This window comes from Furipterus horrens, unplaced genomic scaffold (assembly GCF_987537825.1).
Source record: "Furipterus horrens unplaced genomic scaffold, mFurHor1.1.pri manual_scaffold_10, whole genome shotgun sequence".
Classification (NCBI taxonomy): Eukaryota; Metazoa; Chordata; class Mammalia; order Chiroptera; family Furipteridae; genus Furipterus; species Furipterus horrens.
The window spans coordinates 46,716,852-46,741,225 of NW_028327180.1; the positions used below are offsets into that span (position 1 = coordinate 46,716,852).

Genomic DNA, 24,374 nt, shown 5'->3' on the forward strand with positions numbered 1-24,374 from the left:
GGCGCCTGTGAGAGGCAGCCAATAGATGTTTCTCTCCCTCTCTTTCTCCCTTCCTCCCCCTCTCTAAAAAATAAATAAATATATATTTTAAAATATTTCATATTGGAAATTTTTCTCATGTTATTAGTAATTTACCAACTGAAGAAATAAGGTACCATTTCCCCTTTGTCAATATAAATTTTACCAACTTTTATTTATAAAACTTTGGGGGGGTTCAGAAAAGAGCATCAGGCCCTGACTGGTGTGGCTCAGTGGGTTGGGTGTCATCTCACACAGAGGAAGGTCGCTAGTTCGATTTCTGGTCAGGGCACATGCCTGGGGTGTGGGTTCAGTCCCTGGACAGGATGACTATGGTGTTTCTTTCCCTTCCTCCCTTCCTCCCTCCCCCTCTCTCTAAAAATAAAAAATAAATAAAATATTTTTGTAAAAGAAAGAAAAGAGTGTCAGGCTTTTAGCCAGCCTCTCCCCGGCCACTGCCTTCCAGCACTCAGGTTTGTACAGAGGAAACATCCTGTGCACAGGCGTGGGGGCTTGAGGAAACCACTGAGAAGCGTAGGACATTTTTCCAAGAAAATTGGACAAATTACCACCTTTGTAGACATTTGAGCTTTTAAATGTACATTAAAGTAGAAACAAGGTTTACCAGTCATCTTTATCTGGAGCGGGGGTGACTAAAGTTCATCCCTCCTGTGAAATCTCCTGAAGTTGCTTTCTTTCCCATCAAACTTGCCCATCAGCAGCTCTTCCTCATCCTCCTCATGGGCCTTCTTCACTTCCTCCTTGGCTTGGATGTCATCCATCTCCCTTTCTGGGCCCTGCAGAGAGAAACAGAGATCCAGGTGGCCAGGGATTATGCTTCCTGGGGGTTGAACTGGGTATTCGTGTACAGCCTGTGCCTTCCACTGAAAGCCTCCCCTCCATCGAGGGCAGCTAAAGAAGAGCCCCCAAGGCTATCAGGTCCTAATCCCTGGAACCTGTCAATGTGACCTTATGTGGAGAAAAGGTCTTTGCAAATGGGATTAAATTAAATTTGTTAAGATTACCCTGGGTTATCAGGTGGGCACTAAATTCCATCATAAATATTCTCATAAGAAAGAGATTTGAAACTCACACAGAAGGGGAGAAGCCCACATCAAGACAGAGGCAGAGATTAGAGTGATGAGCTGGAAGAGGCAAGAAAAGGATTTTCCCCTAGATCCCTGAGAGGGAGTGTGGCCCTGCCAACACCTTGATTGCAGCCCATGGATACTGACTTTGGACTTCTGGCCTCCAGAACTGCGAGAAACTAAACTTGTGTTGTTTTAAGCCAGCCAGTTTGTAGTAATTTGTTATGGCAGCCCCAGGAAATGAATACACTCCCTTTTGTCTGTTACCAGAGCATGTGGGTCCCTGTCCTTCAACCAGCTGACCAGTGAATGGGCGATAAAAGGAGGCCTTAGAGCCTAAATGAGAAAATCCAGGGAATGTAAAATTGCATGACACATTGAAAACTGTTTGGCTGGTAGGGACCTTCTGACCCAGCCTGTCTACCCCTGGGCTTGTGTTCACTGAAAAGACACACACAGGAATGACTTTAACAGCCTCAAGTATGAGACCACGAGCTAGAAGCCACCCAAAGCTGTAGTGACAGAGAATGGATACATACCTTCTGGAATATTCTCACAGAAGAATGAGCAGTTGTGCTGCATGTGATAATATAAATGTATCTCATAACACTGTCCAAATGAGTAAATATTAAATGGCTCCATTTATATGAATTTCAAAGGGAGGTCAAACTGATCTATGGTGATAGATCCTTTGTAGGGGGCGGTTGTTGGCTGGGAGGGGATGTGAGGAGGCTCCTGGACCTGTGATAGCATTCTGTGTCTTGATCAGGGTGGAGTGCTCATTAGTAAAAGCTTATCAAGCCCTTTCTTATATATTAGACTCAAATACAGAAATAAATAAATAATGAAAGAAGACCTGACCCGATTGAGTGCATCATACCTTTGTTTCACCCCAGGTGGCCTTGCCAAAATTCTCAGCATACTCTTCATTGTCTGTGATCAGGAAGTTATCAAAGATGGTTCCGGATCTCACCTGGGGATGCAAATTAGGGCTTTCTTATTGATGTGAGAAATGTAACAACTTTCCACCAAGAAACAACTGTGTTTTGCTCAGTACTGTGAGAGCGACTAGACTAGGGCTCAGAGGCAGCACATGTTTAAACCTGTTTCTAGAAAGCCCACTCCCTCCAGGGCACTGGTTTTCAAACCCAGCTGCCTATCGGGATCACCAAGAACATTTCTGAAACTCCTCATGCCTGGTCTTAGCCTCAGGGATACTAATGTAAATGATCTGGGAGCTGCCTGAGCATCCAGCTTTGAAGAGTGCCCCAATGCCTTGAGCACTCAGAGAAGCTTGAGAACTGCAGCTTGAGAACCTTACTGTGCAACTGTGGGCTGTGGACTGGCAGCACCAGCACCACCTGGGAGCTTGGTGGAAATGCAGAGTCTCAAGCTCCACCCTGGACCTGTTGCATCAGGATCTGCAATCTTGTCCTAGAGCTGATGGATCCACAGATCAGCTTTGAGCAGAAAAGTGACCAATTTTCAGGGTGCAGGGAGGCAGACAGGAAGTGCTCAGAGGATGGGAAGGTCATCTGTTTTGGCCACAGCTGTATGTCTCAAGTCCAGGTATGGGTGCCAGGCACACAGCAGGAGCTCAAGGAATACCAGATATATAAATTAAGAAGTTCGCCTTGGCTGGTGTGGCTCAGTGGATTGAATGCCGGCTTGCAAACCAAAGGGTTGCTGGTTTGATTCCCAGTCAGGGCACATGCCTAGAGTGTGGGCCAGGTCCCCAGTTGAGGGCACACAAGAAGCAACCACACATTGATGATTCTCTCCCTCCCTTCCCTTCTCTCTAAAAAAATTAATAAAATCTTTTTTAAAAAAGGTTATGCTGAAGTTCTGAGTAATTAAGCTAAAGCAAATTTAAAACCCAGTGACCTGCCCTGGCTGAGTAGCCCAGTCAGTTAGAGCATCATCCTGATATTCCAAGGTTGAGGGTTGATCCTGGTCAGGGTACATACAAGTATCAACCAATGAAAGCATAAATAAGTGGAAAAACAAATTGATGTCTCTCTCTCTCTCCCTCCCTCCTTCCCTCCCTCCCCTCCTCCCTCTCCTTCTCCCTCTCTTCCTTCTCCTTTCTCTAAATAAACAAAACAGAAACCAGTGACCTGCCAAAGCTCCAGCCCAATGGCACCGATGTTCTCAAATTCTGAGAGGTCATACTCTGTCAAATAGTTGGTGTTTTTCATCTTTTGATGGAGCCAAACGTCTTTATCTATACCTTCTGGTTTCAGGCCATCCTGCAACAACAAACCATATATGGTGGTCCCCAGTGATGCAGCAGGGGAGGCGGCAGCCTAAGAGTGTCACAGGAAGAAGACATCCGCACCTGGTATGGAGGCTTTTGCAGCATTGATGCCTGCCAGTCCCCGTCCAGTTTGTGGTTCCAGTCGCTTGGCTTGCTGGCACTGGCATCCAGAAAATGCTTCTCCCAATCCTTAAAATACATGTAAGAAAAAAAAAAGGATTCTCAGATTTGAGAAAGGAAATTCTTAGCTACCAGGAGGCAGGGGCAGGCCTGTGAGCCGGGTTGCTATTTCCTCATCTCCTCAACTTGGTGGTTAATGGGCTGAGTGATCAAGGTCCAGATCCCACCGAGGGTCTCAGGGCCATGAACTAGCCGGATGTTTATCTAACCCCCACGCATGCCCCAACCCATGGGACTGCAGCACTTTCTCCATGCTGTGGAGACACATGGCAACATGGAAAACTTGAAACAGTGGCTAAAGGTAAAATGGTGGGCAAAAAGTGATGGTGGGAAAGGGGCCACACATTCACTGATGGTTAGGTTAAGCCTGTCCTATATCATAGTCACACACAGACTATTCCAGAGAGGCTGGACAAGTAAAAAATGTCCCAACACTTACCTGGGTAGCATGAGAAAAGAAATTATTATTGAGTCCTTTTATAGATATGTAACCACTCACATATAGACACACATATATAACACATACGCACACAGATATACACGTTTATACACATGCATATATTTATATATATATATGCATCTATGTATAATATATAAAAATATACACAGTTATACACATATATGTACCTATATATACATTTCTATATACATCTGTATATGGCATAGTAGGTATTGAGTAAACAGTTGTTGAGTAAGTGAATGGATGAGAAAAAGTTGTTATGGATTAATATTCAGACAAACACATAAAAGCATCAAAGTCGTTTACAATGGTGTTTTCTTTTTTAGAACTGAGAAATTGTAAATGTTTTTCACTTAGCAGCTTTTGTATGATATTCTGTAACTTCTCAACAATTCACACATGGGAGTTAGTCACCTATCCTGCTTTTTGACCAGACCCCAAATGGCAATGATGAACCCCTGCTGTGTTAGGATACAGAAAATGGTTACAATTTAATATGAGTAGCAGGCTCCCTAGTAGAATAGTGAACTAATATGTTTAGGAGCTCACAAGCACTGAGCATAGGGATAAAACACAGTTCAGGAAGGAGCTTCTGAAAGACCAATTAGCCCCCTGACTGCTGGGGCAGGTGGGGGGTGGGGTGCAGGGTTTCTTTGCCATTCTGTGCCTTGTTTAAAGTAAGTGCTCTTTCCAGGTGAAAACACCTTTTTGGGTTTGTTTTTAAGGTAAGAAAGGAGGAGAAAACTTTGCTTTTTTTCTTGAGAAATGATGTTAAAACCTTATATGATAGGGGATTTACCCTAATCTGAAATCATTCTCATTGATTGCACACCATGGATTCCAAATTCATGGCACTTAACTTTCAATTACCTATGAAAAAAAGGATTGCCACATAATTTAATAGTCTAAACAAGATGCCATTTTGGTTTAATAATTATATTCAGTCTGTGATGAAGTATTTGATTATTAGATAGCAATGCAACTAATAAATTATAAGTTGTCAGAAATTGTCAACATCAACCTAGTACTCTAGTTATGACAAAAATAACTGTCTTCAGATAAATGGCACATGTTTTGGTGCAGTATCTGATGTTCAAAACAAAATGTTACAACAATAAAGAAACGTAGACTGAAAAAAAAAAGTAGCTGTAGTGTGTAGTTCCCAAAAAGATTTGTCCGTATCCTAAAGTTGGAAATCTGGGAATCGAATCTGCTTGAGGCAGATCAACTGGATTATTCAGGTGAACCCTAAATCCAATGATATATGTCTTTATAAGAGATGGAAGAGGAGACTTCCGGCCAAGATGAAGGTGTAGACAGACATGCTGCGTCTCCCTCCACAACTAAGAAGGAGTATACAACTATCTCAAAACTAGAAACAACCAGAAGTTCCAGAAAATCAAACTGCGTGCAAGTCGAACAAACAAAGATATAAAGAAGAAATACTCATCCAGACAGGTAGGAGGGGCGGAGCTGGGACGGAGAGGATACAGTGTGGTGGTGGCAGCAGCAGCAGCAGTGGCCAGGCCGGCGGAAAGCACAGTTACATGTTTTAAAAAGTAAGGATGGACACCTGGGTGCATTCCCAGCTCCTCACCAGACCATGCAGCTCACGGTCCCAGCACCGGGGAAAATCAAGCCTCATTGCTTTTGACTGTACAAACCAGTGGTGGTTGGGGCAGAGGCAGAAACTGCCAGTCCCTCAACGGAGTCCACTTGTTTAAAAGGCCCCCACGGTCCTAGAACGTCCGCAGACCCATCCACTCTGGGAACGACGGCCTGGGCAACAGCTAGAGAGGCGCCAGTCCCATACGGAAATGGGAGTAGTGCCTGGAAAAGGAGCAAGTGCTGGGCAAGCGGCATTGTCCCCTCTCAGACCCCTCCCCCACATATAGTGCCACAACGTGGTGAAACGGTCACCCTGTACTGATGAATCCCTAAGGTTCCGCCCCTTACAACGTCACAGGAGGGACAGCTCTACCTAAGACTCAGAGGCAAACACAGACAGGAGACTTCCGGCCAAGATGGAGGCCTAGACTGACACACTCCATCTTCCTCCACAACTAAGAAGGAATACTACTACTGCAAAACCAGAAATAACCAGAAGTTCTAGAAAATAAATGGAAGTCCAACGTATGAAGATATAAAGAAGTGGTGCTCATCTGGACGGGTAGAAGGGGCAAAGCCGGGGCAGAGAGGTCTAGCTGTGCTGGCAGCGGCAGCAGCAGCAATGGCGGCGGGACGGCAGTAAGCACAGACACCCATATTTAAGGGGAGGTGAGAAGCGCCTGGGGAGCATCACTGGCTGCAGACCACACCTGTCAGTTATGATTCCAATGCCGGGGAAGGCAGACCCCCATTGCCTTAAGACTGTGAGACCCAGAGGGGGTGGGGATGGAGGAGGAGGCTCCCAGTCTCTCAGCAGAGAGTGAACGGCAGGAATCCATCTTGGACCCCCACCCCCACAGCAAATGCCACAGCATGATGTGAGGGGTCACCCGGTTGTGACGAGTGCACGGGGCTCCGTCCCCTATAGCATAGGAGGTGTGACAGCCCTGTCCAGGAAGCAAAGGTAAACACAAAACTGTCAGGATGGCACAGATCATGATGAAGATCCTGGTGATGCAGCTGACCAGACAGCAAATATCTAATCTAACGAAGCAGCAGATAGGAAATCTTTCTGAGGCACAGTTCAGAGCTTTTGTTATACAAATGCTTACAGACCTAACAGCAGAACTTAAACAAGACAGGGAAGGAATGAAGGCTAGTCCTGCTGAAATGAACAAAAACACATATGAAACTAGTGGTGAGGGAAAGAAAATCAGGGATCAAATCAACAAATTGGAACATAGGGAAGGAACAAACAGTCAACCAGTGCAGAAAGAGGAAACAAAAAGTGAGGAAAATGAGGAGAGGTTCAGAAACTTCTGGGACAGCTATAAGCGGGCCACCATTCGAATCATAGGGTTGCCAGAAGGTGAAGAAGAAGAACTAGAAATTGAAAAAGTATGTGAAAAAATAATGAAGCAGAACTTACAGGTCCAGGAAGCACAGAGAGTTCCAAAAAAACTGGACCCAGGGAGAACCACACCAAGACACATTATAATCAAAATGCCAAAAATTAAGGATAAAGAGAGAATCATAAAAGCAGCAAGACAGAAGAAGACAATTATGTACAAAGAGATCCCAATAACACTATCAGTTCATTTCTCGAAAGAAACTCTGCAGGCAAGAAGGGACTAGCAAGAAATATTCAAAGGAATGAGAAGCAAAAACCTACAACCACGATCACTCTATCCAGCAAAGCTGTCATTCAGAATAGAAGGGCAGAGAAAGCGCTTCCAGGAGAAAGTAAAACTGAAGGAGTTCATCAGATCCAAACCACTGTTATATGACATGTTAAAGGGACTTGTTTAGGAGAAAGACGATCAAAACTATGAACATTAAAATGAAAACTGTATCACAACAACCAACAACAGAAGCTAGGGAACCGAAACAAAGGCAAACTAAGTAGGCAACGAGAGTGGGAAAAGAATGATAGGTATGGGGAACACATTGTGGGGAGGTCAGCAGGGAGGGGGAAGCGGGGAAAGGGGGGGAGATGGTACAGGAATTAAGAAGCACAGTAGGAGGGAGTGGAGTAGACAGGAAGATGTTGAGAAGAACTATATGCACAACCAATGGGCATGGACTTGGGGTGGAGGAACAACTGGAGGGAGGGGGGGCATTGGGTGGAGGGGAACAAAGGGAAAAGAAATTGGGAAACTGTAACAGCATAATCAATAAAGCATATTTAAAAAAAAAAGACACAAGAGGAGAAGGCCATGTGGAGATGAAGCCAGACACTGGAGTGATGTGTCTGTTAGCTAGGGAATGCCTCAGGGGAACAGACAGCTGGAAGAACACAGGGAGGACCCTCCCCTAGAGCCTTCAGAGGGAGTGCGGCCCTGCCGACACATTGATTTCTAACTCTGGCTTCAAGAAGAATTAAAAGAGCCCTGGCTGGTGTGGCCCAGTGGATTGAGCACCGGCCTGCGAGCCAAAGGGTTGCTGGTTCAATTCCCAGTCAGGGCACATGCCTGAGTTGTGGGCCAGGTCCCTAGTTGGGAGCGTGGGAGAGGCAACCACACACATTGATGTTTCTCTCTGTCTTTCTCTCTCCCTTCCCCTCTCTCTATAAATAAATAAATAAAAATCTTTAAAAATGCTTGGTTACAGCAGCCCTAGGAAATTCATACATAACTGTTACATTAACTAATCTTGCTCATCAGTCACAAGAGTGAGGCTCAAAAAAATACTTCATGTTCAAATGCAGAATAACAAAAAATAAATTCATTTTTTGGATGCATTTAACCTTGGTTAAAAAGAACAAACCCTACTTGCTCTGATCTCAGATATTTTAAAACTCTTTCACACTACCTTTAAGCATGCAGATCTGTGGCTGGTTTCAGCACATATGCGCTGGAGAGAGCATTTTGATCATCATGATGTTTTCATCATGACGACGAGTCATGCAGCATCGTACAGGACCTGGTACTTACAGAATTCACTTGAACATTTTCTAGAATTGTTTGGGGAAAATCCACACCTGGGGTTTGTCCTCTCTCTCCCTGAACTCTGCTGAAGACTTCTCCATCTTCTTCAGTGATGTTAAGTTCCAGTCATACTCAATGCCTCCGGATTCAATCGTTTGGCCATCAATCTTCACTTCGTAAGTGAGATCTGGTCTTAAGATCAGAGTGTAGAGGTGTGTAAAGCCATCAACCTGCACATTTTAGGGGAGAAAAAGGATGACAAAGAGATATTTCAAGCAGGTGACGCATGGAGTTGAAGTTATCATCAGTCAAAAAGACTTGCTATTATCAGCAAGAGGAGAGGTTCCAGGAGTAGGGGTTGACTGGACTATAACAGGGTGTCCTGCAGAGGACTCACCCCTTTTTGGAGCACTGCTGGTTCCCTTTTGTGCAAAGGTACTGGCTTCCACTATAATCCCACCGGAGTTATGATGGGGTGGTTGTTGTAAACCATGGGACAATGGAGCTGTTTATGAAAAGTTATGTGTAAAACAACTTCCTGTTCTATATTCTGAAAGATTCCAAACGCTGATGCTCTGAGCTGTCCAACAATTGAAACTCCATGAGGGCAGGCCCAGTGTCTCTCTGGGTCATGGTTAAAGCCCCAGGCCAGACACAAGGAAAGCATTTAACAAACATGCAATTAGGGAGGGGTGGGAGGTGGGTGATGGGTGCTTGGGAGGCCAAGGGTGCCCAGGATATGTCAGCAGTGGACGGGACTGCTGCAGCACATACTCCAGCAGGGGTTTTCAAAGTGCGGCCCCACAGCATCAGCATCACATCTCCAGATGGCCCCAACCTGCTGCATCAGACTCTACAGTCGTTTTCACAGTCCCTCCAGGGACTCTGTTGCTGCTCAGGCGTAGCAGCCATTGCCCCAGCATCTTACAGGTCTGTGGCAGTGGGATGCTCTCCCTGCCAAGAGCCAAAGCTAAAGGCCTCTTCAGCTCCTGTCTGTTCTGCCCTACTGGACAGGCCACTGCTGTCCACACAGTAACACATGGCTCTGTCCAGGATCAACACTACAGTCCACTTGATGTGACAGCTGAGCACCCACTTCTCCCAATGCTCTCTGCTGGCCTTTCTCTCAGCCTCTTTTCCTAATTTACACTTTAGGCTCTCTGGCCCCATTGCTGGATTTGGCTACCAGGGTATAGCCTCCTAGGGATCACATCCACTCCCACGCATATATGCAAACAGCGCAAAAAGGCATCTTTAATCCCAACCACCAGCCCGAGCTTCAGACTCCAATTTCCAACAATTTATTAGCACCTCTACCTAGATGTCTGCCAGGATTTCACACCTAATTGTTCAAACACAACTCTCCAGTCTGCCCTGGTCCCGTTTGGCCTTTGTTTTCCCTCCTGATTAATAGCAATGCTGCTGAGAGTCATTGTCCACAACCTCAGTATGCACATTCCAAGCACCACAAAGTCCTCTGGACCCCACTTCTGAGTTATCTGTCAAAACACTCCTATGGTCTGCATTGCACCAGAGCCTTGGCCTGACAAACTCACCCACCCTCTCCAGAACATCTGAGCGATTTTTCTTTTTTAATATTTTATTTATTTAATTTTAGAGAGGGAGAGAAACGATGTTCGAGAGAAACACGATCAGTTGGTTGCCTCTTGCACGCCCCAAACTGGGGACCTGGCCCACAACCCAGGCATGTGCCCTGACTGGGAATCAGACGAGAGACCTTTTGGTCCACAGGCCAGTGCTAAACCCACTGAGCCACACCAGCCAGGGCTGAGCTGTTTTTCTAACATACAGATCAGACCCCTTGGGGGCTGTTCACTTCCTGCAGGACAGCTTCTTGCCCTTTCTTTCCAGCATCACAGAATGAATCAAAACCCCCTTGAAAATAATGGTACTTTTCACTGAGAAGACCAGAATGCTAACTAGCTGCTGCAGATAAGTGCTCCTTCAGAAGATGCACCTTATTTTTCTAACAGGTTGCAGAAACAGCAGCACACATCTGAGGAAGTCGTCAGCCTGCTGGTGTCCCTCAGGGCCCTGGAGTCTTGTTGGCCCCAGGTGGTCATGCTCTGGCCTCCCAGGCCTGATCCGGGCTGGACCTCACAGCCTCCAGAGTGTCTATGCCTCACTCTGATGTGCAAAACTGAACAATTTCTTGGGAATCAATTGTAAAGACCTGCCCTTTGGTTCAAGCGCTAAGTAGGGGAAGGAAGACTTGAATTGTGAGCTTCCCATCACTCCATGGGAGGGTTAACAGACCATGGTGTGCATGGGGTGAGGGGAGCTCACAATCCAAGTGACCAACAACATCAGTAGGTGGGGCCCCAAGAGGGACTGTGCTGCCCATGGGGACTCACTGGCGTTTTGTGAATAGATCTATTGCCTCCTGTTGGGTTAGGACTAAACAAGAGGCAGTTACAAATGCTTTCACTCCATGCTGTCAATGATCTTGAAACACACTGGGGCCTCCTACCCTGATTCATCCAGATTCACAAAGGCCTCTGATGTCAGAGCTCCGGGCCCTGGGGTGCCTCAGAGGACAAGTCCCTGCTTCCTGGTGCGTACAGTCAAAAGAGGGGACATTGGGGAACATAGCTCCCTTCCACAGACCCACATGCTAGGCACTTAACACAAGCTGCCTCTCTGGAGAAGCCCTAGGCTGGGCCACTGAGTTATAAAGGGTGCCCTAAGACCTAAAGAGTTCATTTCACAGATATCCCTGGGTAAAAAGGTAAGAGTGTATGCTTCCACTTTAGAAACATTCCTATTTTTAAATGTTTTAATTTCTCCAGGTTGATTTTCAGGAATAAAGGAATGAAATCAGGAATATTTCATTCCTTAATAATGATGGGTATAGCTAAAATGTGACCATACTGTTGTAACCCTGATGGGGCAAATTATAAATTGATGTCATTGCTCACAATAAAAAGTATGTTCTCCTGATGGAGAAAAACTCCAGAAACCAAACCAAAGTAGGGAACAAGTATCTCTAATGGGTCCGCTAAACTAGAAAGCAGGGACAGAGATTGTTTTTTAAGGCCCATCCCTGGCTTAATTAAATATTTTAAGATCAAAATTATTTTCTCTAAACTTATGTTATCATCTGACAAGAGATAACACAATCACTGATTTGCATACAAAATCATTTACCTTACACCTGATAGGTTTCTTGTTTGAGTGATACTGATTCTTGAAATGTAAAATAACATGAACTTTCTTGATATCAAATCCACAAATATCAGGTCCTACAGAAAGAAAATAAAACATTAGCTGTTCTCAGTTTCCTTGCATAATGCATCACCACAGGATACCCCAACCATTCTCCCGAAATCACATCCAGGGCACAGGAAGTTTGCATGTCCAGGAATAATCAGATCTGTACATGGAAATATTTAAATGGATGGTCACCTCTCTGTTCCCCGCAGCTACTGTGGACTCAAGTGTAAACCAGCACATGAGTAAGAAAAGGAATGTTTAACAGGCTAATAAGCATTCCTGACATGCTGCCTGAATCAGGGGCCCTTGCTCCAAAGCTCTGACCGGTGTACCTGTGCCCAGGTGAGGGCTTCGGAGCTGGACTGTCTGGCTCTAATCCAAGCTCTCATTCACTGTGTTGAGATATAGTTGCAACTATGCAGCCTCCCATGCCTCAGTGTGAATCTGGACTTCACAAAGCTATTTTGCCAATTAAATGGGCTAATGTATTATTTTAAAATACTTGTTGCTATTAACGTTATGCCCCAAGACAACACACATGTTATCAATGATAACCCCAAATTGTAAGCAAAAGAGACTGTGATCAGTAGGTAGGTTCTGATGAACTGTAAGATCTAGAGTGTCCTATTCAAAAGTTACCGATTTTTAATTGGCACAAGGTTCAGCATGCCTTTCTCTTCCCCATCTTCTTCCCCCAACAGGCGGGCATCTCCTAAACTCTAAGGGACCCCATGAGAGATTTGCAACCAGGGGGACAATGGGCAGCAGCAGCTTATCCCCAGCTAACCCCCTGCACCCATCTCCAAGGCCCCTGTTCTCTGACTTCCCAGTGAGCCAGAGCAGCCCCACCTAGGCTCACTCCTGTTGCTTCTTCTGTGCTAAGCCCTTCCTGGTTTCACTGTGCCAAGCTTCATTTAAAAATATTTGCAAAATCAAATCAATCAATAAAATAAAATAGGTACATGGTTCAGTTTCAGTCACCCAGGAACTGGAACATTGTAGGACACTATATTCCCCAATTGGAGACTAAGGATTTCTGAATATACAAAACAAGGTTTGCAGAAGGAATGGAGAAAATTCATCAGACCTTTGTGGATTCTCTTACCACGGCTTTATGGACCTTAAGCCTTCGGAAGGTACTAAAGCAGCTATCTGTCTCAGATTGAATTCTACCACTGACCCCGTCCTGCACCCGGCCTGGGGATTCTGTGAGGCAAACCTGTGTAAACACAAGCAGATGACTGCCATCTCTTCTAGAACTTGCAGTATGAACCTCCAGAATAAATTAAAGAGATCCGGGCTGCATGTAACTAAAGAATATTATCAATTTGCCAGAGAAGATGAGACAATGAGCTTGGAAGTGGTGCACTGAGGGACTGACAAAGAACACCGTGTCCCTCTCCCAGCTGAGTTCTCAGGGGACTGTGTTTATGTAATCTCCTGTTTTGTTTTCCCTGGAAAACATTCCAGTTCAATTTTTAAAACAAAAGCTATGTGAACTATTTGTATGAAAGTCTACTACCTCAGGATTGAAACATGAAATTTATTTTTCCTTCGAAATTCCCACTGTGTTCCTAAGCACCTATATGCTTTTAACATTAAATTAAGCTTTAGAATACACCCTGAAAATCTGGACATTTTCTGTTAACAGCAATCATAAATTTTACACACATAATGGATTATTTATTTATTATTTTTTGAGTAAATAGGGTAGACAGATGGACTCTGAACAGGCTGATCTGAGTTTGGGCAAGTAGTGTAATGATTCCGAGGGCCAGTTTTCTCATTTGCAGAATGGGGGCTGTGTTCCCTCTTTCCCAGGGCTTTATACATAATCTAAGATTGCATGTGTAAGGTCCCTGTCAAGAGCCCAATAAAATGTACTTCCCCCCTCCCCTCAGCACTGCGAGCTTCAGCAAGCGGCTCTCACAGCCCAGGCTGGAGCTGAGACGTCACAGAGGAGTGTTCTAACAGTGACATAGTGGGTTTGGGTAAAATGAAACTGGTTTTGAGTTAAAAGCAAAAATAATACAGAAATTTCTTTTTTTAATTCTATTTTTATTATTTATATGTTTTTTATTACATTTTTTCATTAAAATTTCTTTTTTTCAACTCCAAAGTATCCTGCTTCACAATTCAGATATAGTAGACATGCTATAGATATCTAAAAATAGTACTGTGGTGGATATTTTGGTTACCAAAACTAAATCAAATGTTTGTGAAATCAGCTCTAACTCAATAGGTAATATTTTTTGCCAGCCATCTCTGCCATCCATTTTAGAGAGAATAACAATAACTAAACCAACACAGTTCGATTTCTTTTTAAATCAAAATACTTTTACCATTCCACATTTTAAATTCAAGAGTAAATGCAAGGTATGGCAGAGTAGAACGGAGTCTAGGAGGGGAGCTAGGGACTGTGCAATCTGAGGAAACTGAGTCTACCTGATGCTGGGACCTTGGAGGAGTCACCTTGCTCTCCAAAACGACAGAGCAGTTATATCTAAACCTGATAAATAATCTGATATCTAACAAAATATAAATAATATGATACCATGACCAGCTGTATATACAAATATAAGGCCAGCATCACCAGGTGTCTGCAGCCTGGTGCTGATCGTGACAAATTGAAAAATAGGCATGGTGAAACTACAGGGAAGAAAAATTTTGCGAGACAAATGTGTCAGATGAGGGGAAAGAATTTTAAAGAATGAGTCCCCAATTTTGATTGTAGATGGTTATTTTTAAAATAATTTCCATTTTTAAAGCTTTTTTCACTTTATTGTGGTAAAACACAAAAGATTTACCATCTGAACCATTTTTAAGTATACAGGTCAGTTGTATTAAAAATATTCACATTGTTGTGCAGCCATCACTGTTATTCTATTTCCACAACTCTTTTCATCTTGTAAAATGGAAACCCTATACTCATTAAACACTAAGTCCCTATTTGCTCCTTTCCCAGACCCTGGCAACCACTATTCTACAGTCTGTCTCTATGACCTTGACGAATCTAAGTAACTATATTAAGTAGAATAATACAATATGTAGTCTTTTGTGACTTGCTTCTTTCACTTAGAATGTCTTCAAGGTTCACCCATGTTGTAGCATGTATCAGAATTTCCTTCCTTTTTAAGGTTGAGTAATATTCCAATGTAAGAATACCCACATTTTGTTTATCCATTCATCTGTCATGGACTTGGGCTGAGTCCTCCAGTCTTTTTTTTTTTTTTTAACTTTTTAAAAATATGCTTTATTGATTACGCTGTTAGTTGTCCCAATTTCTTTTCCTTTTGTTCCCCTCCACCCAGTGAACCCCTTCCCTGAAGTTGCTGCCCACTTAGTCCATGCCCATTGGTTGTGCACATAGTTCTTCTCAACATCTTCCTGTCTACTCCACTCCCTCCTACTATGCTTCTTAATTCCTGCATCATCTCCCTCCCTTTCCCCGCTTCCCCCTCCCTGCTGACCTCCCCACAATGTGTTCCCCATACCTATCATTCTTTTCCCACTCTCGTTGCCTACTTAGTTTGCCTTTGTTTCGGTTCCCTAGCTTCTGCTGTTGGTTGTTGTGATACAGTTTTCATTTTAATGTTCATAGTTTTGATCGTCTTTCTCCTAAACAAGTCCCTTTAACATGTCATATAACAGTGGTTTGGATCTGATGAACTCCTTCAGTTTTACTTTCTCCTGGAAGCGCTTTCTCTGCCCTTCTATTGTGAATGACAGCTTTGCTGGATAGAGTGATCGTGGTTGTAGGTTTCTGCTTTTCATTCCTTTGAATATTTCTTGCTAGTCCCTTCTTGCCTGCAGAGTTTCTTTCGAGAAATGAACTGATAGTGTTATTGGGATCTCTTTGTACATAATTGTCTTCTTCTGTCTTGCTGCTTTTATGATTCTCTCTTTATCCTTAATTTTTGGCATTTTGATTATAATGTGTCTTGGTGTGGTTCTCCCTGGGTCCAGTTTTTTTGGAACTCTCTGTGCTTCCTGGACCTGTAAGTTCTGCTTCATTATTTTTTCACATACTTTTTCAATTTCTAGTTCTTCTTCTTCACCTTCTGGCAACCCTATGATTCGAATGGTGGCCCGCTTATAGCTGTCCCAGAAGTTTCTGAACCTCTCCTCATTTTCCTCACTTTTTGTTTCCTCTTTCTGCACTGGTTGACTGTTTGTTCCTTCCCTATGTTCCAATTTGTTGATTTGATCCCTGGTTTTCTTTCCCTCACCACTAGTTTCATATGTGTTTTTGTTCATTTCAGCAGGACTAGCTTTCATTCCTTCCCTGTCTTGTTTAAGTTCTGCTGTTAGGTCTGTAAGCATTTGTATAACAAAAGCTCTGAACTGTGCCTCAGAAAGATTTCCTATCTGCTGCTTCGTTAGATTAGATATTTGCTGTCTGGTCAGCTGCATCACCAGGATCTTCATCATGATCTGTGCCATCCTGACAGTTTTGTGTTTACCTTTGCTTCCTGGACAGGGCTGTCACACCTCCTATGCTATAGGGGACGGAGCCCCGTGCACTCGTCACAACCGGGTGACCCCTCACATCATGCTGTGGCGTTTGCTGTGGGGGTGGGGGTCCAAGATGGATTCCTGCCGTTCACTCTCTGCTGAGAGACTGGGAGCCTCCTCCTCCATCCCCACACCTTCTGGGCTTCACAGTCCAAGGCAATGGAGGTCTGCCCTCCCTGGTGTTGGAACCACAAGCTGATGGGTGTGGTTTGCAGCCGGGGGTGCTCCCCAGGCGCCCCTTGCCTCCCCTTAAATACGGGTGTCTGTACTTACCACTGTCCCGCTCCCGCTGCCAGTACAGCTTGACCTCTCTGCCCCAGCTTTGCCCCTCCTACCCATCCGGATGAGCACCACTTCTTTACAACTTCATATGTTGGACTTCTATTTATTTTTCTGGAACTTCTGGTTTTTTCTGTTGTATTCCTTCCTAGTTGTGGAGGGAGATGGAGCATGTCATTCTAGGCCCCCATCTTGGCCGGAAGTCTCCTGTGTCCAGTTTTCTTTTTTAAGATTGCTTTGGCTATTCAGAGTCTCTTGAGAGTCCATATGAATTTTAGGATGCGTTTTTCTATTTCTGTAAAAAAAAAAAAAAAAAAAAAATTGGAACTTTGATAGAGATTGGATTGAATTTATAGATCGCTCTGGGTAATATTGGCATTTTAACAATATTATGTCTTCCAATCCATAAATGTAGGATGTGTTTCCATTTACTTAATTTCTTTCAGCAACATCTTGTAGTTTTCATTTTACATGTCTTTTGTCTCCTTAGGTATATTAATTCCTAAGTATTTTACTCCTTTAGAGTCTATTGTAAGTGTAACTGTTTTTGTAATTTCCTTTTTCAGATTGTTCATTGTTTGTCTATAGAAATACAACTTTTTTTTTCCACATTGACTTGGTATCCTGCTACTTTGCTGAATTTATTCATTAGTTCTAAAAGTTTTTTTGGCGCAATCTTTAGGGTTTTCTACATATAAGATTATGTCATCTGAAAACAAAGATAACTTTTCCCCTTCCTTTCCAGTTGGATGTCTTTTTTTTTTTTTTTTTTCTCATCCAAATGCTCTGACTAGAACTTTGAGTACTGTGTTGAGTAAAAATGAAAGAGAACATCCTTGTCTTGTTCCTAATCTTAGAGGGAAAGCTTTCATTCTTTCACCATTGAGTAAGATGTTTGCTGTGAGTTTTTCACATGACTTTTATTATGTTGAGGTAGTTTTAGTTTATTGAGAGTTTTTATCAAAAAACGGTGTTGAATTTTATCAAGTGCTTTTTCTGCATCAATTGCAAGGATCATGCTTTTCTTCCCCCTTCATTCTGTTGATGTGGGATATTATATTTGACCAATTTTAGTATGTCAAACCATCCTTGCAGTCCAGGAATAAATGCTGGCAGGTCATGGGATACATACAATCCTTTTAATATGCTGCTGAATTCCCTTTACTATTATTTTGTTGAAGATTTTTGCCTCAAGGTTTATAAAAGCTATTTTTCTTATAGTATTTGTCTGGTTTTGGTATCAGGGTAATGTTGGCTTCACAGAATGAGTTAGTAAGTCTGTCCTTCACTTCAATTTTTTGGAAAAGTTTGAGGATTGGTTACTGTCTGGTTTCCTTTCATTTCACCTCGTAGGGCTCCCTTGAGCATTTCTTGCAAGGCAAGTCTAGTGGTCATGAACTCACTCAGGTTTTGCATACTTGGTAATGTCTTACTTTCTCTCACACTTTTGAAGGACAGTTCTGCCAGATAGGATTCTTGGTTGACAGATTCTTTTAACACTTGGAATATATCAGCTCACTGTCTTCTGGCCTGCAAAGGTCCTGTTGAGAAACCTGCTGATAATGTTATTCAGAATCCTTTGTATGTAATTATTCACTTCTCTACCTTTTGACAGTTTGATTATATTATGTGTCACAATGTGGGTTTTTTCAGGTTCATCTTACTTAGAGTTCCTTGAGCTTCTTGGATGTTTACATGTATGTATTTCATCAAATTTGGGAAGTTTCAAGAATTATTTTTTCCAAATATTCTCTCTCTGCCCCCTTTTCTCTCTCTTCTCCTTCTGGGACTCTCACAATGTGCATGTTGGTCTGTTTGGTGGTGTCCCAGCAGTCCCTTAGACTCTGTTCACTTTTCTTCAATCTTTTTTCTTTCTTCTTCTCAGCCTTGATTGATCATGTCCATTGTCTTACCTTCAAGTTTGCTGATTCTTTCTTCTGCCTGTTCAAATATGCTTTTGATTCCCTGAAGTGATTTTTTTAAAATTTCAGTTATACTTTTCAGCTCCAGAATTTCTTTTTAGGTTTTCTGTATCCTTTTGTTATTTCCATTTGTTTACATATTATTTTCTTAATTTTACCCACATCTTCCTTTAGTTTTTTTAGGGGGTGGGGTGGGGGAGGGTGCATCTTTCAGTTATTTAGGTCTTTGTCTAATAGATCTGCCATCAAGTCTTTTTCTGGAACAGTTTGTGTTGATTTTTTTTTTTTTTTCATTTCAACGAATCACACTTTCCTATTTGTCTGTACACCTTGTGATTATTTGTTGAGCACTTAATATTTTAATCTAATAATGTGATAGCTGTGGAAATCAGACTCTACTCCTTCCCCAGGGCTTAATGTTTTTTTTTTTTTTTAATTGATTTTTGTAGGCTGTCTCTGTGCCAAGGGTCATCCTGAGGTGTAAACTTAAGGTTTTCTGGGGTCTTTTCTGAATCTTTCCCTGAACATGTGTAACTACTTCCTAATTTTCCTTGCATATTCAGTTTTTTTAACTAACTTTTCTTTTTTAAATTTATTTATTTTTAGAGAGAAGGATGAAGAGAGAGTCAGACAGGCAGAGACATACGTTGACTTGTTGTTCCACTTCTTTATTCATTCATTGGTTGATTCTTGCATGTGCCCTGACCGGGGATTGAAACTGCAACCTTGACATATTGAAACGATGCTCTAACCAACTGAGTTACCTGGCCAGGGCTGCAGTTTTTTTTTTGTTTTGTTTGTTTGTTTTAATGTCCTTTAATGTCTGGCTTCCTTAGGGAAAAAGGTACAAAATGAGGACAGGGAGAAGGGCGCTGACCCTTTAATTCCCCTGGAAGTCACTCTGGTTGGACGGGAGAAGGTTACAACAGTAAGGGGAGGTGCAATGACTGCCTATCACTTTGTCTGCACCTTTGTGACCAGAAACAGCAATCAGTGATCAAAGCTTAGAGCCTTGATATTTGGAGGATAGAGTCCTTTTTACCCACCCTGGGTCCTGCCATTCCAGGAACACTTGTACAACTCTCTGTGGTTATGGGTGGGAGATGGGTAGATGCTACTGTGCTAAAGGCTGAAATGGACTGATACTGACCTTCCCAGTCTTCCCCTGGAAGCTGCAATACTTCCACAGACTCCGGAGTTCCAAAATATTTAAATCTGGCAATTCTGCCAGTACAATTGTTATCTAGGTTGGAAGACAGATTGCTGGTGCTTCCTACTCTGCCATATTCCCAGAATCCTCTTAATTTGTAAAGCTTATAAACCACACACTTAAATTATGTCTAGTTCCTGGGACGCAATGTGGTCTCTTCTCATTCCAGCACAAATTTTAATCAAGATCCCCTGGTGTCGGGAGACACTTCATGTTATCCCAGGGTTGCCAAGCTCTTTCTGTAATGGGCAAGACAGTAAGTATTTTTAGCTTTGGGTGCTGTATGGTCTCTGTTACAATGACTCAACTCTGCCATTGCTGCTTGAAAGAAGCTCTAGACTAATGCTAATAAGCTGAGTGAGGCTACATCCCAGTAAGACTTCATTTGTGGACACTGAACTATGAGTTTCATATCGTTTTCATGTGTACAAAATATTATCCTTCTTAAGATTGTTTTTCAATCATTCAAAAATGTTAAAACCCATTCTCAGCTCATGGGCCATAACAGACACAGGCAGTGAGCTGATTAAGCCCACGGACAAGGTTTTCTGACTCCTGATATGTTCAGAATACTTAGGTCTACATTGCCCCTGGCTGGTTTGGCTCAGTGGATTGAGCGTCGGCCTGCGAGATAAGTGTCACTGGTTTGATCTTCCAGTCAGGGCACATCAGAGAAGGAAAACTCTGACTCCAAAAAACCTCCGCTGCCTTGCGGCATACGTCTTCAGGGGAAAGGCTAAGGGAGTAAACCCCGACAGAAAATCCGGAGCCGGAGTCCCTAAGGCGGTTTGATGTTGTAGTCAACACTGGCAACTCCTGCGGTGCACCTGAAGCCAAGCTGTATTGACTCCGTCTTCCCCTTGGACCCTTCAGCTGAGAAGAGAGGGGGGGTCTGCTGCATGGGCAACAGCAGACCCTCCATATCACCCTGCCCAGGCTCTGTAGCTTCAGCTTCACAGGAGAGGACACTCCAGCGTCATCGCAAGATGTCGATTCAACACGGGAGGAGACAGATACCGTGTCACTCCCGAGTCGGACTGCACAGCCATTCTCGGCGGTGCAGATAGACTTTTAAGAAGCTACACCATCGTCTCTCGAGACGGACGGCTGCCGACTTAGGTCTACATTAATGTTAAATAAATAACTTTCTCAAAAGCATAATAGAATGGTACAGTTCCATTTTTATAATAGTAAATAAATTTAGCAGTATTAAAAACCTTTGGTCAGATATACTCAATATTACTATTTTAGCAATCTTAGTCTAAAGATCCTACAAGGTGGAAGGGTTTTCCAAGTCACCAGAAATTACTGCACTGGACTACCTGAACTCACCAAACATGATATAGTATGGAGACTTTCCATTCAGGTTCTTCTGATCCACATCTGCAGGGAAGATCTTCACGTAGCCCCCTCCACAGTCCATCTTCTGCTCGTGTTTCACTGTGTACTGAATGACAAGTGTCTTCCCTTTATTGCTAAATGGTTTGAACCGTGCAGAGATGGCATAGAATCGGCTGTTTTGAGTGGTTTGCAGACCTTCAAACAAAAAAACGCTCATGAAAGATTAAGAATGACAGGTTGCTCAGTGACGTAGGGAATTAAAACGACCGTTTTCCCCCTACTCCCAATAATAATAAATTGTTCACATCCATCCAGTACCTGTAGCTCATTTGTACAATAACATACTATGTGCATACCAGTAACAGGTTCTCTGATGTCCCAGAACCTCTATTCGACACACTCAGATGTTTTTGTACTTAATATACCACTGTTGTCTTATGTTGTAAAAATGCTTCAGCTCTGAATGACAAATGTGTATTCTAATTATAAATAAAAGGTTAATTTTGCTTCCATTCATCTTCCAAGGGGTGGGAATATACAAGGAAGATTGTGTAGCAACTGAATTAAAAAACAAAGCATTCTACTTCTTTTCCTTAATTCTTGTCTTAAAACAGTGACTTAAGAGACACAATAGCATGTGGAGGACAGAGTGCTGAGCTGTAAAAAAGTGCTTCATTGCACTGGGTGAGCTGGCTCATGGGTGTCATCTTTTTATGGAGCAACCATCCTTTGTCATGTGAATCATCTCATAATTGTTTTATAAATGTAAGTGTTCACTTCAATACTATAACCCCCCTTTCAGTAGCCCCTAGGCTCTGTACCTAATCCTTATCTTATACTGGAATCCATCAAACAAACCTGAAAACAGAGCCAGTCTTATTATAACCCACCCTTCCTTGCTCCATACTCTGGCCTATACTGAGAGTCACCATAAATGAACTTGGCATTTGTATCAATACATCCTGAACTCATGGCTGAACTCCCTACTAACACACCTCTATTGGTGTCTTCCATTCTTTCCTTACCTTTCCCTTTCTCAGATTTGTAGCCCCTCTTCCTCCCTTGGCCTTTTCCATTGAGGCAATTCCTAAGACCATATGCTTCACCATCCCCTCCATATCTTAACACCCTCCTCAGCCACCTCCATGGTCTCTCACCACTTCCCATCTCTGTCTGGCTAAATTCTGTTTCTTTTTCCAACAATGGCTTCTATATCATGGTCCCAGGAGGCTGCAACAGAAGAGGCCAAATTAACCTGTATTTTCAGTGCCCCACCCACCCACTCAGTAGACACGTGCTAGAATGAAAACCATACACAGAACCTCAGGATTCCAGATTGAAGGAAAGAAAAACATTGTGGAAAAACCCAAGTGACTCTAAGTGGGAGCACCTTCTCCTTGAACAAGCCTCACAGAATCACCTGTTTTCACTCCATTTTTTTGTCATATAGCCTGAAATTTGACCAACTCTTTGGATCAACATGTAACTTATAAAACAATGCATGCAAAATTGAAAACCAGCAGCTGCCAGACAGGGCAACATTGGAGTAACAGGGCCAAGATAAAAGTTGAATGGAAGGTGGTGAAGAGGTGAAATTTTTCATCTAAATCACGGGTCAGCAAACTTTTTCTGTAAGGGCAAAGAATAAATATTTTAGACTTTGTCAGCCATTTGGTGTCTGTCTCAACTACTCAATTCTGCCTTTGTAGTATTGAAAGCAGCTAGAAACCCTACGCAAACAAATGAGCATGACTGTGTTCCATTAAAACTTTATTAGCTCAGCCTGCGTAGATCAGTTAGTTAGTTGTCCTGATACGCCAAGGTTGTAAGTTCCATCCCTGGTCAGGGCACATACAAGAATCAACCAATGAATGCGTAAATAAGTGGAACAACAAATCAATGTCTATCTCTGTCTGTCTAAAATAAATTTAAAAAATTTAAACCTTTATGGACATCTAAATTCTGTATATTTCATTGAATTTTATATAATTTTTAAGTTTCATGAGATACTATTCCCCTTTCACTTTCCCCCCAACAAAGTAAAAAACCATTCTCAGCTTGCTGGATGTATAAAAAACAAAAAACAAAAACAAAAGAACCACAGGCGGAGACGACCTGTACTTTGTCTACCTTTGATCATCAGGTATGAGAATCCAGAATAGAGGTTATCTTGGAACCAGAAGGCCACTGACTTTGAGGGCGGGGGTAATAAGGGAGGCTTCTGTGAAGAACTGAAAATGTTCCCTAGCTTGACCTGCATGTACAGATGTAAACATTCATCCTGTTGGACACCATTAGATCTGTTACACTTGACAGCATTTAACTTTTTCCTCGTTTTTGTTTTTTTTCCTTCTTAAAGTGAAAATTAAAATGAAAAATATCCTCACCCTGGCTGGTGTGGTTCAGTGGATTGAGGGCCGGCTTGCGAACCGAAAGGTCACTGGTTTGATTCCCATTCAGGGCACAAGCCTGGGTTGCAGGCCAGATCCCCAGTTGTGGGCAAGTGAGAAGCAACCAATCCATGTAGCTCTTGCATATCGATGTTTCTCTCCCTCTCTTTTTCCCTCCCTTTCTCTAAGAAAAAATAAGTAAAGTCTAAAAAAAAAAAAAAAAGAGAGAGAAAGAGATAGAAGTATCCTCTTTTCCTCCTCCTCAGGGTAAGTGCCTGGAGTTTCCGAAGTGCATACAAAACGGGGTGTTCTAGGCAAGAAAAGAGAGAGAGAGCGCGCGCGCTAAAACGAGAAATAACGCTACACCCTACACAAGCCTTAGTTTCGTAACCTGTGAAGGTGAGTAAGAACTCTTAGGGGTGAGCCACAACCTACATTGAACGGTTGCTTTGGGGGATTTAACATTTAGCTTAATTTTCTCAGGCACCCTAAACTAACCTTTGTCTTTCTCTTTATGGCCATAAAATTTTCCCGAAGAGAGTCTAAAATGCCCAAATTGGGAGTCATTAGTGGATTGCACCCATCGGTTCCTCCAGCGCTCTGTGGGGGAAAACAAAACCGGTTAGGGCTGAAAACTTAATCTGTGTCGTGGGCCAAAAGCGACTCGGGCCATCCGTTAGGCAGCAGGAAATGGAGGAGTTTACGACCCCTCTTCACCTCCGTCTAGAAACTCTTCCTGGAAGTAGACGGTGGCTAGCGTCACACGCAGCACGCAGACCGCACAGAGCAGGACCGGAGCCGTGGCCATGGAAAGCGTGCGGAACTTGCAGTAGCCACCCCGTTGCTCCCAGCGGTGTCTGCACAGCGCCGGGTCTGTCTCGGAACTACAACACCCGTCACACCTTGCGATTGTGATCTAAGGCATCACTGGTCCCGGCGCACGAT

At 43.1% G+C, this 24,374-nt stretch overlaps 1 protein-coding gene across 2 annotated transcripts; it reads right to left on the minus strand.

Moving 5' to 3' along the window:
* Window positions 1–215: 215 nt before the first annotated feature.
* Window positions 216–24,299, minus strand: CALR3 (calreticulin 3). 2 transcript variants are annotated; one of them, XM_090288882.1, is made up of 9 exons: window positions 24,147–24,299; window positions 23,928–24,029; window positions 21,031–21,234; window positions 11,707–11,801; window positions 8,592–8,768; window positions 3,445–3,552; window positions 3,224–3,355; window positions 1,987–2,079; window positions 216–815 (listed from the first exon to the last, which is right to left on the minus strand). In XM_090288882.1, the coding sequence occupies exons 1-9, from the start codon at window positions 24,235–24,237 to the stop codon at window positions 672–674; spliced, it is 1,146 nt and encodes a 381-aa protein (XP_090145008.1). In that variant the 5' UTR covers window positions 24,238–24,299; the 3' UTR covers window positions 216–671. The 2 variants fall into 2 exon arrangements, with proteins under 2 accessions (XP_090145008.1, XP_090145009.1); XM_090288883.1 differs by lacking the exons at window positions 23,928–24,029; window positions 24,147–24,299 and adding an exon at window positions 23,427–23,623.
* Between the last annotated feature and the right edge of the window lie 75 nt (window positions 24,300–24,374).

What these genes read in the sequence shown, in the direction of transcription:
- CALR3 (XM_090288882.1), bottom strand. Translation starts at nt 24,237, where the DNA reads ATGGCCACGGCTCCGGTCCTGCTCTGTGCGGTCTGCGTGCTGCGTGTG. An exon ending in AGAAACCTATCAGGTGTAAG is followed by an intron (nt 8,769 to 11,706) that starts GTAAATGATTTT and finishes TAAAATGTGCAG; the next exon opens with GTTGATGGCTTTACACACCT. An exon ending in TGCAAAAGCCTCCATACCAG is followed by an intron (nt 3,356 to 3,444) that starts GTGCGGATGTCT and finishes TTGTTGTTGCAG; the next exon opens with GATGGCCTGAAACCAGAAGG.